The sequence below is a fragment of the Thamnophis sirtalis genome, unplaced genomic scaffold (genome assembly GCF_051295495.1).
Source record: "Thamnophis sirtalis isolate CommonGarterSnake01/CBP01778 unplaced genomic scaffold, rThaSir2_p1.2 scaffold_4, whole genome shotgun sequence".
Classification (NCBI taxonomy): domain Eukaryota; kingdom Metazoa; phylum Chordata; class Lepidosauria; order Squamata; family Natricidae; genus Thamnophis; species Thamnophis sirtalis.
Window position 1 is genome coordinate 123205534 of NW_028261384.1, and position 16622 is coordinate 123222155.

The 16622-nt window shown below is 41.4% G+C and overlaps 1 protein-coding gene across 1 annotated transcript; it reads left to right on the forward strand.

The window, feature by feature from the left end:
* The first annotated feature begins 2577 nt into the window (after positions 1 to 2577).
* Positions 2578 to 16146, forward strand: LOC106551428 (perforin-1-like). The gene is made up of 3 exons (XM_087711996.1): positions 2578 to 2628; positions 5956 to 6520; positions 14855 to 16146. The coding sequence occupies exons 2-3, from the start codon at positions 5967 to 5969 to the stop codon at positions 15984 to 15986; spliced, it is 1686 nt and encodes a 561-aa protein (XP_087568122.1). The 5' UTR covers positions 2578 to 2628; positions 5956 to 5966; the 3' UTR covers positions 15987 to 16146.
* The last annotated feature ends 476 nt before the right edge of the window (positions 16147 to 16622 follow it).

A 16622-nucleotide genomic window follows, 5' to 3' on the forward strand; every position in this document is an offset into this window, starting at 1 on the left:
TGCTGTATCAAAGCACATTACCGTATATACTCGAGTATAGGCCGACCCGAATATAAGCCGAGGCACCTAATTTTACCACAAAAAACTGGAAAAGTTATTGACTCGAGTATAAGCCTAGGGTGGGAAATGCAGCAGCTATCGGTAAATTTCAAAAATAAAAATAGATACCAATAATGTTTTTGAATATTTATTTCAAAGAAAAACAGTAAACTAGCGGTGTATTCAATGAAATACTTCACTCACCTCATGATGCTGATGTCCCGCTGTGATGATGATGTCCCGTGCAGCCGTGGGAGCGATGTCCCGCCTCCTATGACACACGGCACAGTGATTCCTATCATTGGATCACTGTACCAGAGGAGGTGGGACATCGCTATGTGGCTGCTTGCCATAACAAGGAGGAGGTGGGACATCGTTGCAGAGCGGCAGGAGGGGGAGGAAGGGGAATCGTAAGACAGCCCTGCATTACATTAGAACGTGAGGAGGGGGGATGGTGCGGTGCGCGCTGCGCGGCAAACTGACACAGAGGGAGGGGAAACTCACAGGGGCACTGGGCCATTCACGAGTGTCACCCAGCGGCATGGCCCCGCCCCTTTTTCTCCTCCATTTTGGGCAAACTTTTCACTGACTCGAGTATAAGCCGAGGCGGCTTTTTTCAGCCCAAAAAGTGGGCTGAAAAACTAGGCTTATACTCGAGTATATACAGTAATAGAAAGTTATGTGGAAGGGAAAAGTGTGGATGAAAACGGTGCACAAGCAGCAGGGATGACCGCAGCCTGGAGAGGATTGTTAGGAAAAGGTCATTCAAAAGTCTTGGGGACTTTCACAAGGAGCGGACTGAGGCTGGAGTCAGTGCATCAAGAGTAACCACACACAGATCCTGGACATGGGCTTCAAATGTTGTATTCCTCTTGTCAAGTCACTCCTGAACAACAAAGAAGGTGAGAAGCATCTTACTCGGGTTAAAGAAAAACAGACCTGGTCTGTTGCTCAGTGGTCCAAAGTCCTCTTTTCTGATGAGAGCAACATTTGCATCTCATTTCCCGAAAATGGTGATTTGACCTCGCCAAAATGTTGCCATATATAAGCACACATATATACATATACATACATACATAATGCATGAATGCATACATACATACATACATATATATATATATATATGGCAATACAGCACAGGCTCGATTCCCAGTAAGGGTATGGCTAGCTGATGAGAGCTAAATAGCTTGAAATAGATCTATACTAGTCTCCCTTTATTTATTTATCAGCACAAATATAACATATCTATATCTATATCTATCTATCTATCTATCTATCTATCTATCTATCTATCTATCTATCTATCTATCGATCGATAGATCGATAGATAGATAGATATAGATATAGATATAGATATAGATATAGATATAGATATAGATATAGATATAGATATAGATATAGATATAGATATAGATATAGATATAGATATAGATATAGATATAGATATAGATATAGATATAGATATAGATATAGATATAGATAGATAGATAGATAGAGATAGATAGATAGATAGATAGATAGATAGATAGATAGATAGAGATAGAGAGAGAGAGAGACAGAGAGAGAGAGAGAGAGAGATAGAGATAGAGATATACAGACAGACAGAGAAGCAAAACGTCTTCAAAAAACAAACAAATAAGAAAATCCAGTTCCCTCCTGAAAAACCACTTTTGGGACAACCATGACCTGGATGACTAAGAATCTCTACAAACTTTTAGCTACACAATTTGGGATGGAACACCCTTTGAATGGTGTGGGAGTAGGAACAGACTTCCAGAGGAAAAATTACACATTACAGGAACCAGGAGCACTACTCAGGCGACCCTAAGGACACAGAGATTAATCCTGGGCAAATTCTATTTAAAGGATTAATAGGTATCATTCCTTCCAGATGCTGTGACCAGTTGTGGATTTAGCCATAAATTAAATAAACTACAGTTAAGGTCTTGCAATCTGCAGGGCCTCACAAAATTTTCAAAATTGCACTTTTTTTTGATATTGCAAATGAGCTCATTACTTATATTAATAAAAGTGATTCCAATTACTTATTTTGTCAGAACTTCAATTACATATTAATGTGTCTCAGCTTTATTTTAAAATTTACATGTAAGTGTTGTTTCCAGGATATCCTGCAAACAACTCTGCTTTTGGTTTAGGTTATCTTTTTGAAACAGGTTTGTACATGGTGACTCAGGACAAGCAAGAAACGAAACTTGTTCCCAGACCAGGTTTCAACGCCCCCCCCCCTCCACCACATCCCCACCTAAAACCTTTTTCTTTCAGCCTTTCTTGTGGTGAAGATAACAAACATGTGAGGGAACAATGTGTAAACTCATTTCTTTGGAGTAAAAAATGAATAAACAAGTTCATTGGTGGGCAAAAGGCAAGCTGAGGTGTGAATTTTGTTGTCGCCCTGGGGAGGTTGTGTACAAACCTCATAGTCATATTCCCCACTCGGCTTATCATCTTTCAACCATGTGTCATAGAAAATCTGAGTTTCTTTTTCAGTTTTCTTGACTGTGATATCCTGTCACGGCCAGATAGATTTCAGAGGGTGTGTGTACATGTGTTTCTCCTTCTACTGCTAAGGTATGTATTTATGAAGAGATATTTATGCTTAAATTCCTATTTAGAATGGGGGGGGGAGTATGGAAGTAACATTGCAATCAGCAGAACTGTTGATTTATTCTAATATTTTGCTCGAATTGAGATGGGCAGAAACCAGTTTGGGAATCAGGATGGTTTTTAGCAAACATCCACTCTCGGCTGAGGGGCTGAATTCTTTTGCTAGCTTTCTGAAGCTGTGCCTTAAACCAGTGTTTTTCAACCCTTTTTGTGCAAAGGCACACTTTTTTCATGAAAAAAATCACGAGGCACACCACCATTAGAAAATGTTAAAAAATTTTTAACTCTGTGCCTATATTGACTATATATAAAGTAATTATCCCACGGCACACTTTACACTATGTCACGGCACACTAGTGTGCCGCGGCACAGTGGTTGAAAAACACTGCCTTAAACAACAGGTTGATTTGAAGAAATTTTGGGGTGATTTCTTGGCACTCCTGATGTGGAAAAAAAAACCCTATTCTATCTGCCAATCTGCATGTAAAAATAGGTCTTCTTTCCCAGCCACATTGAGACCTGCCATGCTGGTTAAGATGCTAGATTAGGAAGAATGTTCTAGTCCATCTTCAACCATGGATCCTAAACCTGGATAACAGGGGACCAATTATTTTCTTTTAGCCTAGCTTATCTGGCAGGGCTGTTGTGGAGAAAAATAGGAGGAAATCCTAGACGTGCCACAAAGAGGTCTTGCATAAAAGGCAATATTTATCTTAAAATAATAAGTATGTCAAGATCAGTATGGATCACTTCATCTTTAATGGGCTGAAGTTTTACAGCAGGTACTTATTCTTCCCTTTAATTGTGCTTACGAGCATAACTAGTTGTTCAGTTTACCCCATGCATTGTATACGGCTTCTTTTATGTTTTAAAAAGAATTTTAAAGGTGGGAGATGACCCGTGTGTGGGTATGATGGGATGCCCCCCCAGGTTTTATGGGCAAAAACTATGCAGGCAAAGAATGTGCAAATAAAATTGGTGTATAAAACTTCGGATATCTTGGATATCAATAATACTTTAAAAGGAGAATAAAAATGGGGCGTCCCCTGCCAAGGTTTTTGCTCTGGCTGACACACTGAATGTGGAACAGAAAAGCTTGTGTGTTCTAGTAGCAGAAAGACTGCTAAAAACAGCTTGAAGCTCTAACTTTTTCAGCATGCTTAAATGGAGAGTGGATCTGTTAGAATTACTGTAATAGAAGATTCCTACACTGAGCAGGAGGTTAGACTTTAGGGGTATCTAAACTTGGCAACTTTAAAACTTGTGACTTCTACATGGTTGGCTGGGGAATTCTGGCAGTTGAAGTCCACAAGTTCCGCATGGTTGGCTGTGGAATTCTGGCAGTTGAAGTCCACAAGTCTTAAATCAGCAAAGTTTGGAGACCCCTGGGCTAGATCATTATTTCCCAAACTCAACTCTTTTTGAATCTGTAGACTTCACTTCATTAGCATGCTGGGGGAAGCCCCCTGCTCCCCTCCTAGAGAATGAAATATTTTGGGGAATATTAAAAGAGGCAGAATATTATATTTCCCCAAGGGAGAAAAATCTTAACAAAGGCAGAAAGCATCCCCGTAGCCTCAAACAGGCTACGGAAGTCATTAGAGAGGGTCATTTTGTGCCCATTAAGAAATCCAGGCCAGCCTGTTCATAAACAAAATGCCTTCAACCACAGATCCCACAAAAGGAAGGCTGGAGCTGATGGGATTAAGAATTTACATTCCCCCACCCAAATTCTAAGGACAGGACATGACATTTAGAACATAATAGGATTAACCCACCACCACAGGAATAGCAAAAGACCCAAGGCTCACTGCATTGCACAACCCCCTGAAGCATCTCAATCACAAAACACCAGAATCCTATAAAGATCCGTCCACTCACTCCGCCATTTTGTCAGCCACCACAGAAACATTGCTGTTGTCACTGGAGTTTCTGGCATCCAAATAAACAGAGACCTTCTTTGCAAACAGCCAGCCTCCATTTTATTTCCAGTGTCTTTCTTTTGGCTTGGAACCGGGCAAGTTTTTTCTTTCTACAATGCTGCCTAAGTAATTCTGGGAGTTGAAGTCCAGATATTTCAAAGCAGCTGAGGTTGAGAAAATTGATCTCCAAGATCCACTCAAATCCTTACATTCCATAATGTTATGATTGACTCAGTAGCTGAGATTTCCTTTGTGTGAGTATCCGAGTATCCTTAGTTTAGTGATTTCATTTCCAGAGGTTTTGAATTCTCTGGGTCTTCTCTCTTACGGGCTTGATATGCAATTTTTCCAAAGGTGCAAAGTTCAGATTTAAAACTACTGGATGTACCTGGTTTGAAAAGTGGTTGTGAGGAAGCAACTGCATGCTGGCTGAGGAATTTATGTATTTATTTATTTTATTTAGTTTGTCAAACATGTACAAAATAATAGATATAAACATGGACACGAACAAAGGAAATGACTACAAATAAATGGGGACAGTAAGGTAGGGACGAAAGGCACACTGGTGCACTTATGCACGCCCCCTTTATGGACCTCTTAGGAATGGGGTGAGTCCCACAGTAGACAGTTGAAGGTTAAAGCTGTGAGGGTTTGAGGCTGTAACAACGGAGTCAGGTAGAGCATTCCAGGCGTTGACCACTCTGTTGCTGAAGTCGTATTTTCTGCAATCGAGTTTGGAGCAGTTTACCTTGAGTTTGTATCAATTGTTTGCCTGAGTATTATTGAGGTTGAAGCTGAAGAAGTCATTGACAGGTAAGATGTTGTAGTAGACCATTTTCTGTACTATGCTGGGAGTACAGCATAGTACTGTAGTACTGTGCGATTCATAGTAGCGGGGTTCTGGGATTCCCATAGTACTTACAGATTCTGGGAGTGGAAGTCCACATCTCTTAAAGCTGACAAAATTGAGAAGTTCACTGATTTAGACTGAACTTAAATGTTTTGTTCTGGTTGCATTTGGTTGAAATTAGATGCTTAGACTAGGAGTTCTGAAACTTGGCCATTTTAAGATGCATGGACTTCAATTCCTGGCTGGGGAATTCTAGAAGTTGAACTCCACAGGTCTTAAAGTGGCTAAGATTGGGAACTCCTGCTTTAAATGCCTAATAATTATTAAGAGCTCCTCTGGCCCTTTTGAAAACAGTGGGCACTTCACACCATGTATGGGGCGGAGAGAGGTGGGGGGATATTTAAACTAATTACATGTCTTTTTCACCCAATGTTATAGCTGATGGATGCTGCTCCACTTTGAAATCTCATTTTTAATGAAGCTTCTGGAATTCACAGTCTGTTCTTCTTTCCCATGTAGGATCATCAACCATGCTGAGAGCCAAGTCCATCTTGGGTGACTTCACCCTACAGCTTCTCTTCCTCCTTCTTTTCTTGATCGGCGTCTCTCCCTATTGCCATGTCAGCACAGCTGATGAATGTGATGAGGAAAGGGGCTTTGTGCCTGGCTACAGCTTGGCTGGACAAGGCTTTGACATCACCACGCTGGAGAAGAAGTCCAAGGTGTTGGATCTGAGCCAGTGGCAGAAAGCTGATGGCACTTGCACCCTGTGCCGTAACCCTTTCCTGCAGGACAGCCCTCTTCAGAGGCTTCCCTTGGTGGCCATTGACTGGACAGCCAAATCGACTTGTCAGAAGAAAGTTCACACTTCCATACAAAACTCGGCCATTGATATGCTTCATGCCGCAGCATCTGATGTGCAGAATGACTGGAAAGTTGGACTCGATGTGCAGCCGAAACCTGAGGCAAAGGTACAGGTGGAATTGGCTGGAAGTCACTCCGCGGTGGCGGACTTCACCATGCAGAAGAATCACCAAGACAAGTACACTTTTACAACTCATGAGGTCTCCTGCTCTTATTACAGGTGAAGGGAAGCCTGGGTGAGGGATAATGGCTGGGAAATCCTCAAGGGCTTTACTACAATCATCCATTTGTATGGCAAATGTTTTGAGGGCAACTTATGAGGAATAGAATAGAATGGAATAAAAGAATTGAGACCTTTGAGGTCTTCTAGTCCAACCCCCTAGACAGAAAACCCTACACCGTTTCAGACAAATGGCTATCCAACATCTTCTTAAAGACTTCCAGTGTTGGAGCATTCACAACCTCTGGAGGCAATTTCTGTTCCACTGATTAATTGTTTTAACTGTCAGGAAATTTCTCCTCAGTTCTAAGTTGCTTCCCTCCTTGATTAGTTTCCACCCATTGCTTCTTGTCCTACCCTCGGGTGCTTTGGAGAATAGCTTGACTCCCTCTTCTTTGTGGCAACCCCTGAGATATTGGAACACTGCCATCATGTCTCCCCTAGTCCTTCTTTTCATTAAAGTAGACATACCCAGTTCCTGCAACCGTTCTTCATATGTTTTAGCCTCAAGTCCCCTAATCATCTTTGTTGTTCTTCTCTGCACTTTTTCTTACATTCTGGTCTCCACATCTTTTTTACATCATGGCGACCAAAACTGGATGCAATATTCCAAGTGTGGCCAAAACTGGATGCAGTATTCCAAGTATGGCCAAAACTGGATGCAGTATTCCAAGTATGGCCAAAACTGGATGCAGTATTCTAAGTGTGGTATAAAGGAAGTGTGTAAGTCTAGATTTCTTGCCTGATAGGTAACAGGTAGTTCTCGACTTCCGACCACGACTGACCCCCAAATTTATGTTGCTAAGTGAGACAGTGGTTAAGTAAGTTTTGACTCATTTTACGACCTTTCCTTCCACAGCCGGTAAGTGAATCCCTTCAGTTGTTAAATTAGTATCACTTGTTTAAGTGAATCTGGTTTCCTCATTGACTTGGCTTGTTGGAAGGTTGCAAAAGGCGATCATATGAGCCCGGGGGGCACAGGAACGGTCATAAATATGAATCAGTTGCCAAGGGTCCGAGTTTTGATCAAGTGCCTGTGAGAATGCTGTAGTTGTAATTATGAAAAGTAATCATCTCACTTAAATGAACTTCAACTTTCAGAATTTCCCAGCAGGCCATGTTGGCTGAGGAATTCTTGAAGTTGAAGTCCAAGCATCTTGAAGTTGCCAAGTTTGAAAAACATTGCCTTAATCCAACCAGCAGTTCTGAAATTCCTATCCAACTGTTATAAGTCCTCGACTTATAACAGGTCATTTAGTGACTGTTCAAAGTTACAACGGCACTGAAAGATGTGACTTATAACTGACTTTCATAGTTATGACCTTTGTAGTATCTCCATGATTATATGATCAAAATTTGGACGCTTGGCAACAATATTTATGACCGTTTCTGTGTCCTGGGCTCATATGATCACCTTTTGCGACCTTTGACAAGTAAAATCAATGGGGAAGTTCAATTCACTTAACAACTGGGATAATAATTATCAACTGCAGTGATTCACTTAACAACCGGGGCAAAACTCACTTAGCAAATGTCTCACTTAACAACAGAAATTTTGAGCTCAACTGTGGTCATAGGTCAAGGACTAACTGTATTAACCAGGCATGAGTCAGCTAGATGTTTCCACCTACTAAGTCCTGGATGGTTATTAGTATTAATTAATAACGTAATTTGCTTACCCGTAGTCCCACCACCAGATGGAAATGAGTCATGATTTCCATCAGAGGTGAAAGACTGAGTCAACAGTATTTTCCTCCCTCCCAACTGCAGTGTCCCATTGTAATGCTGGCTTCCATTTATTTATTGAAAAAATAATTATGCTGCTTTTCCTACAGCACCGATTTCCAGGGCAGCCTTAAAAAGTAATATAGGTAATCCTCAACTTCTGACCACAACTGAGCCCAAAATTTATGTTGCAGACTGAAAAATTAGTTAAATGAATTTCGCCCCATTTTACGACTTTTTTTTTTTGCAATTCTTTAAAAATTTTAAACATAAAAAAAAAACATAAAAAATTTCTCATCCATTACATGCAGCATGTCATTTGGTTACAAGTATTTTTGCATCCATATTCTCAATTATATATACAATCACAGATTTTCCGTCTAATATAACTAGATACCTCACTTTCATTGTACAACATATATTCAATTACAATTAATATTTCTTTCTTTTCAATAAACCTAATTCCCTTACATTCTTGATTGTCTGCTTAATAACAATATACCTTTATATAATCACTTATCCCATTCTGAATATTTTTACAATATAATTTTTTTTACCAACTATTTATATTTGTAAATCACTATTTTCAATTATGTATAATCCTCATTTTACGACTTTTCTTGCCACATTTGTTAAGTGGATCACTGCAGTTGTTAAATTAGTAACATGGTTGTTAAGTGAATCTGGTTTCCTCATTAACTTTGCTTGTCAGAAGGTTGCAAAAGGGGATCACATGACCATAGGATACTGCAAGCGCCGTAAATGTGAGTCAGTTGCCAAGCATCCTAATGTAAATTACATCCCCATGGGAAAGCGGCAACAGTCTTAAGTGTGAAAAATGGCCATAAGTCATTTTTTCAGTACCGCTGTAACTTTGAATGGTCACTAAATAAACTGTTGTAAGTCGAGGACTACCTGTACACCTTCAGTACAAAAGGTGAAAAAGACTAAAAGAGAAAGCAGGGAAAAGGAACATGTGTGAATTGGTTCAAATATATCCGAAGTTTGAGTCATGGCAATTGCAATATGTCAATAAAGACTCTCAATCATTCAGGTTTTTTTTATTAAAGTTTTTTATTTTTCCATTTTCATAACATCTAATCACATGCATACTATTACATAACCAACATCATATTATATTATTAAATGATTACATCAATTCATCTTACCTACAACTCCCAAAAACCAATTATTGGCTCTTCTGCTCTCCATACACCATATTTGTACCTTATCCATCACTTTCTTCTCCCTTTCTCCTCCCCCTCCCTACCTCCTTTCTTCCCTCTGTCACCCTTTTCTTCTCTACTTCCCCTTCCTCTCTCCTTCTCCTCCCTCTCCTTTCCATTCCCCATTTCTCCCCTCTTTTTCCCCCCTCCTGTCTTCTCCCCTATCCCTCTCTTCTTCCCTTCCCTTTCTCCTCTACTTCCCATTCTTAATCTCATTTACTTGGTGTATTTCAGCTTCTGAGCGAGCTCCCTTTTATGTTGATGGTATTTATAATTATTTTTCAATATACATATTTAATTTTTCTACTCCTTTTTAGTAAAAAAAGTGGTATAACAGAAAAGTATACATATATAGTCATTGTGCTTTAAACCTCCCCCCGGAACCTAATTTTAGTTGAGCTGTAGTCCTGGTTACAATTCCTAGCTATTTTCATCATTATCTTTATATAGTTGTACATCCTTACATGCCCCCAATTTGTGATTCTGTCTTTTTATCACAATAGTTTCCTATTGTAGGTATATTTCATGTTCCCTTCCATTTTTCTATACCTTGGATTTGATTACTCTTAATTATCTCTAGATGACAATTTTTGCTCTTCAGTATTCATTACACTTCCCTTAATGTATTATATAAAGTAACAAGCGGTAAACATCTCACTTTGTTCATCATCTTAAAGGTTCTATACATGTCCATGTTTCATAGATTTTGACACATGTTTAGTTGTCCTTCTATTGTCATATTCACTCAATTTGCAACTCAATTTTATTATCATGTTAAAAAGGTAAATCACAAACTTCTGCTTTACGAGCTCCCCATATCAGTTTCATATTTATCCATATTCCATATATTTTAACTTTTATTTAGTTATCTTTCCATTATTTCGTTCAACTAATTACTCTCTCCATTTTATTATTATATTTAGGAATAAAGCCCTTTTCTTAACTTTATATTTTCCCATATGGTAGTTTCTAATTATCTGGTTTTTTCCTGGTAAGTTTTTTGTCCCACTTCTCTTCTCCCTTTTCTTTATTTTGACACATCCACTCCCTTCAAATTCCCCCAGGTGACCAAAAGAATAATTTATATTCCTCTTTGTTGGGGCATAACCTCCTGCTTCAATTTTCCCTATGCCACTAACAGCCTCCAAGACCACTTTTGTCAGCTTTCCTTTCCCTTTTGCTGGGACACCTCCCCTTTTCACAATTTTCTCTATACCATTGCTGGGACCAAAGGAGTTTTTTGTCTGCTTTTTATTTCCCTCTGCTTCTATCCCTTGCCCCCCCCCCCTCACTTCTTCTTTGAGTTCTTCTATAGCTATCTGCTTCTCTGGATTCAAAATTCTAATTAGGCTTGATTTTACTGATTTATGTATATTTTTAAAAATTTCACATAGTTCTTCAAATCCCCAGTTTTCCATGATATCTAGTTCCAAAATTACAGTTAATTATACAGTTATGCAGTTCTTATTTCAGAGTTCTGTTCCATCTTAAGTTTATCTGCTTCAATTGCTGTGGGGGAAAACGATTGTGGCCATCTTAGTCTTTTGTTCTACCTTAATGTCCAGATCCAAAATTGCAGTTAGCTATACAAATCTTATTTCAAGATTCTGGACCACTTTAAATTCAAACCGGAAGAGTCCTACTTTTCAAAGTTCTGATTTATGGCAATTGGTTAATTAAAACTTCCGCACAGTCAAAGTTAGGTTATCAGTTTTCAGTAAGAAGAAATGCTTCTTCTTCGTCTTTTTTTTGAGTTAAGATTTATCAATTGGAAGAAGTTCAAGCAGAATAAATCTTTCAAAGTGTTTGGTTTCTTTTCAAATCCAAAACCAAGTTTAAAGTTTATATTTGAGTGGATTTATCATTTCTCTGCTTTCTCCTTTCTGTCCAAAATTGTTTTGAGTAAATAACTTTTTGGGGGCTGGTGTTTTAACCCTCCATTTTATCTTTCTTTCTTTCTTTCTTTCTTTCTTTCTTTCTTTCTTTCTTTCTTTCTTTCTTTCTTTCTTCCTTTCTTCCTTCCTTCCTTCCTTCCTTCTTTCTTTCTTTTCTTTCTTTTCTTTCTTTCTTTCTTGAAAAGTCTCCAATCTGACCATCAATATTATTTATGTTCTCAAGATTTCTTTGACTTTTCCAGGTTTGATTTATGGCTGTGGGTTAGGTAAATTATCTTACCAGCCTTTCATCTCTTCCAACCCTCCTGTTCCGTTTGCTTTGAAAAGAAGTTCAGCATTTTGTCAGCCATATTTATAGGCTGTCACCCCGACTCCAATTCAAAAGACAAATCTCTGACCTGCGAGGGATCTGTTGCCTCCCCCTGGGTCTGATGAGATGCTGTCCTCTTCGCCCCCCCCCCTTACCGGGGGGTGTTTCTGGTTCAAACGGACCATGGAATTGGTTTGTCAGACATGGTTCATGTGAGGCTCTTGAGAGCCCCCCCCCCCACATCTGTCCAGCTGAAGAACTTCCTGTCAAGTCCCAGGTTAAGTTTTCTGAAGTCATGGCATTCTCTTGTTAGTCTCCCTAACTAGCTCTCTCTAACTCAGTGTTCCCAAACTTCGCAACTTTAAGACTTGTGGACTTCAACTCCCAGAATTCTGTAGAGCAGAGCTGGCTGGAGAATTCTGGGAGTTGAAGTCCACAAGTCTTAAAGTTGCGAAGTTTGGGAACCACTGCTCTAACTAATTAAGTTGCTTGGATGAGCAGCAAAAGGTCTCAAAATAACAAGAAAATAAATCCAGTTGCCTTGACTCAACTTTCAGACACCTTTACCTGGATGACCATTGAACTTGGTTCAAATTAGGTTTCTTGATGGATCGTGCCTGAATTCATTGGAATTCGGATCCCTCACAATCTCCTGATAGCACGTAACACTGGTATTTTTTATTTGATACGTGCTCATATTTAAGGTAAACATAAAGGTTCCCCTCGCAAATATGTGCTAGTCGTTCCTGACTCTAGGGGGCAGTGCTCATCTCCGTTTCAAAGCCAAAGAGCCAGCACTGTCCAAAGATTTCTCTGTGGTCATTTGGCCGGCATGACTAAACGCTGAAGGCACACAGAACGCTGTTACCTTCCCTCCAAAGTTGGTTCCTATTTTTTCTACTTGCATTTTTACAGGCTTTCAAACTGCTAGGTTGGCAGAAGCTGGGACAAGTAACGGAGGTTCACTCCGTTACGCGGTGCTAGGGATTCGAACCCCCGAACTGCCGACCTTTCTGATCGACAAGCTCAGCGTCTTAGTCCGTGAGCCACTGCGTCCCTTGCGCTCATATTTAAGGTGGTACAAGACCTATTTTTGTGCGGTTGGGACAGCTGAGAGAGGGGGGACTGGCTCAAAGTCACTCACTGGATTTCCATTGTTGAAGTTGGATCAAAACATGGGTCGTCCTCCTTATTGATCAATACCTTTGCCTCCTTACTTCTGGGCCAGGTTGCCAAGCAGTTCTAATTCTGACAAATTGGAATAAAATCTCAAAAGAGGTGACCTTCATGTGAAGATATCCACTCCTGATAATATAGCTGGGCTATCTAAGTGATCGATAGTTGAATAATATATGATGACACACAGAAAGAAGATATTTATCTATACCAGTGGTTCCCAAACTTGGCAACTTTAAGACTTGTGGACTTCAACTCTCAGAATTCTCCAGCCAGCTCTGCTGGCTGGAGAATTCTGGGAGTTGAAGTCCACATCTTAAAGTTGCCAAGTTTGGGAACCACTGATCTATACAAACTGAACAAAACCAATATAAGGAGTTGAATAGAATAGAATAACAGGGTTGGAAGGGACCTTGGAGGCCTTCTAGTCCAAGTTCTTGCTTAGGCAGGAAACCCTACACCAGTGGTGGGTTCTTACAGGTTCGAATCGGTTTGGCTGAACCTACAGTACCTGTAGAACCAGGAGGGGCCCAGGCCTGCCACGCTACGAAACCAATTTTGCCGGTGTCGCAGTAGGCACCATCATCTTGTTTTTTGCTTCTATGCATGCACAGAGTAAATTTTATTGCTTTGCGCATGCACGCGCAGCGCGCACAAAGCACCCATAAACAAACCGGCAGTAGTGACTGCCAGAATCCACCTGTGCCCTACGCGACACTTCAGACAAATGGTTATCCAACATCTTCTTAAAAACGTCTTGTGTTGGAGCATTCACAACTTCTGGAGGCAAGTTGTTCCACTGATTAATTGTTCAAACTGTCAGAGTTCTAAGTTACTTCTCTTCTTGATTAGTTTCCATCCATTGCTTCTTTTCCCCGCTTTCAGGTGCTTTGGAGAATAGCCTGACTCCCTCTTCTTTGGAACACTGCTATCATGTCTTCCCTAGTCCTTCTTTTCATTAAACTAGATATACCCAAATCCAGCAACCATTCTTTATATGTTTTAGTCTCCAGTCCCCTAATCATCTTTGTTGCTCTTCTCTGTACTCTTTTTAGAGTATCCACATCAGGGGTGGGTTTCCTGCCCCGTTCCAACCAGTTCGGTTGGAACGAGGCCGGCGGCGTCCTCACGCACATGTACATGCGCGGCGCACACATGTGTACTAGCGTCTGTGCGATGCTCCAGCTGCTCCTGAAGGATCGCGCAGGCGCTGTATGCGTCCTGCGCATGCGTGGAAGCGCAGAATAAATCAAAACCGGGTAAGGAGTGGGCGCGGGTGCGCAGGCGTGCGCGGGCGTGGGGGGGGGGGGCTTCGCCGTTCCCGGAAGTTACTTACTTCCGGGTTCGGCGACCAACTGGTTAGCAGGGACCGCCGCGAACCGGTTGAAACCCACCCCTGATCCACATCTTTTCTACATCGTGGCGACCAAAACTGGACTCAGTATTCCAAGTGCGGCCTTAGCAAAGCATTATAAAGTGGTATTAACATGTCACATGATCTTGATTCTATCCCTCTGTTTATGCATCTTAGAACTGTGTTGGCTTTTTTGGCAGCTGCTGCACACTGCCGGGTCATATGAAAAGTTGAGAAGGACAAGATGTGAGAGTTCCCCCATTTTAAGGACTTAACAAATTCATGGAGGACATGTCCTTCTCTGGTTGTTAGAAAAATCCTCTAGAAACTGAATCACCTTTCTAGGCAATTCAGCTGTTGATAATAGCTATGGGAAACATCTTGTTACCTAAATTAATGTCAATCTAAGCAACTTTAAGATCTCTGGAACTACAACTCCCAGAATTTCCTAGGCAGTTTGCTGGCTGGGGATTTCCGGGAGTTGAAGTCCAGACATCTGAAAAGTTATCCCGTTGAGAAACCCTGATTTAGTTACTCACAATTTTGCAAGATTCCTACCCTTTTATACCAAACCACTCCTTTATGATTTGATCTGAAGGCCCGCCAGCTCTGTTACCCTACCTGTGTGGTCTTCTGTTTCCTTTGCAGCTTCCGTATCAACCAATACATTCCCTCCAGATATTTCAAGCGCTACGTTCACAATCTCCCTGACAAGTACCGTCCCAACTCCGTTCCGGAATATCAGCAGTTCATCAGCATCTACGGGACCCATTTCATCGATCATCTGCACTTGGGGGGCCGCTTGAGGGATGTGACAGCCTTGCGGGTCTGTGAGACAGCTTTGGAAGGCGTTTCTGCTGATGAAGTCAAGGACTGCCTAAGCCTGGAGGCCTCGGCCAACATCGGAGGTGGCCAAGGGAGCCTCAGTGCGGCCTACAAGGCATGTGAAGAGCTGAAGAAGAAGAAGAGTTTTAAAGGAAGCTTCCACCAGACCTACGATGAGAGACATACTGAGGTAGTCGGAGGGGACCAACACACTGACTTGCTCTTTTCAAACGAACAGAACTCTGAAATGTTTAAGCAGTGGATGGAAAGCCTCAAATCTATGCCTGCGCTTCTCTCTTACTCCCTGAAGCCTATCCATAGCTTGCTGCCTAAGGATCACCCAAAGCGAAACAGTTTGCAGCAGGCGGTGAGCGAGTACATCAGACAAAGGGCCGTTTGGAGGAACTGCACCCAGCCTTGTCCTCCCGGCTCCCAACGCAGCGTCCGAGATCCCTGCTCCTGCATATGTCCCAGTGATGGCACCACTAACTCCATGTGCTGTGCCCGGGAGCGAGGCCAGAGCAAGCTAACCGTGACGATTCGACGTGCCTATGATCTCTGGGGAGACTACTTCACAAGCACGGATGCTTTCGTCAAGGTATTCTTCAATGGGGTTGAGAGCCGGACATCAACTGTGTGGAATAATAACAACCCAGTATGGATGGCCCATTTGGATCTGGGGAAGGTCCAGGGCTTGGGAGAAGCCAGCCGGCTCCGAATACAAGTCTGGGATGAAGACAACAAGTACGATGATGATCTGCTGGGGTCCTGTGACCGAACTCCCATGTCTGGGAAAAGTCGTATTGAGGTGTGTTACTGTGATCATGGACGCCTTGAATTTCAATATCATGTGGAATGTGGCCCCTTCTTAGGAGGGCCCTACTGCATGGATTATGTCCCTCAGCAGCCACACAAGGTTGCTTTGTTACAACGTGGAGCAAAGTCAACCCCGTGATAGAAAGAGGCTGCTCAAGGGGGTAAAAGGCTACAAGTAGTCCTCAACTTATGACCACAACTGAGCCCAGAAATTCCCGTTGCTGAGTAGTTAAGTGAGTTTTGCTCCATAGATGACCTTTCTTGTTGCAGTTTTTAAGCGAATCGCTGCAGTTTTTAAGCGAATCGCTGCAGTTGTTAAGCGAATCATGGGGTCATTAAGCAAATCTGGCTCCCCTCCGCTGGAGTTTGCTTTTCAGAAGCCTGCTGGGAAAATCACAAATGTCCCCAGGATACTGCAACGGCCATAAAATTATGCCACTTGTCAGGTATCGAAATATTGATCATGTAACTGTGGGGATGTGGCAATGGTCATAAGTCCATTTTTTCAGTGCCATTGTAATTTTGGTCACTAAATGAATGGTTTTAAGTCGAGGACTACCTGTATTCGTACTACTGCTTATTTTTAAAGTTTGTCCTGAGTTTCTTCATATAAGTTCTTGTTTAATTACTGAAGATCAGTGTTTCTCAACCTTAGCAACTTTAAAACATGTGGACTTCAACTCCCAAAATTCCGCCTAGCTCTCAGGGGAATTCTGGAAATTGAAGTCCATATGTTTTGAAATCACCAACATTGAGCTACATTTACATTTGTAGA

Excerpts from the sequence above, each read along its gene's own strand:
- LOC106551428 (XM_087711996.1), top strand. The coding sequence starts at position 5,967 with ATGCTGAGAGCCAAGTCCATCTTGGGTGACTTCACCCTACAGCTTCTC. Across the intron at positions 6,521-14,854 it reads GTCTCCTGCTCTTATTACAG|CTTCCGTATCAACCAATACA; the intron begins GTGAAGGGAAGC and ends TTTCCTTTGCAG.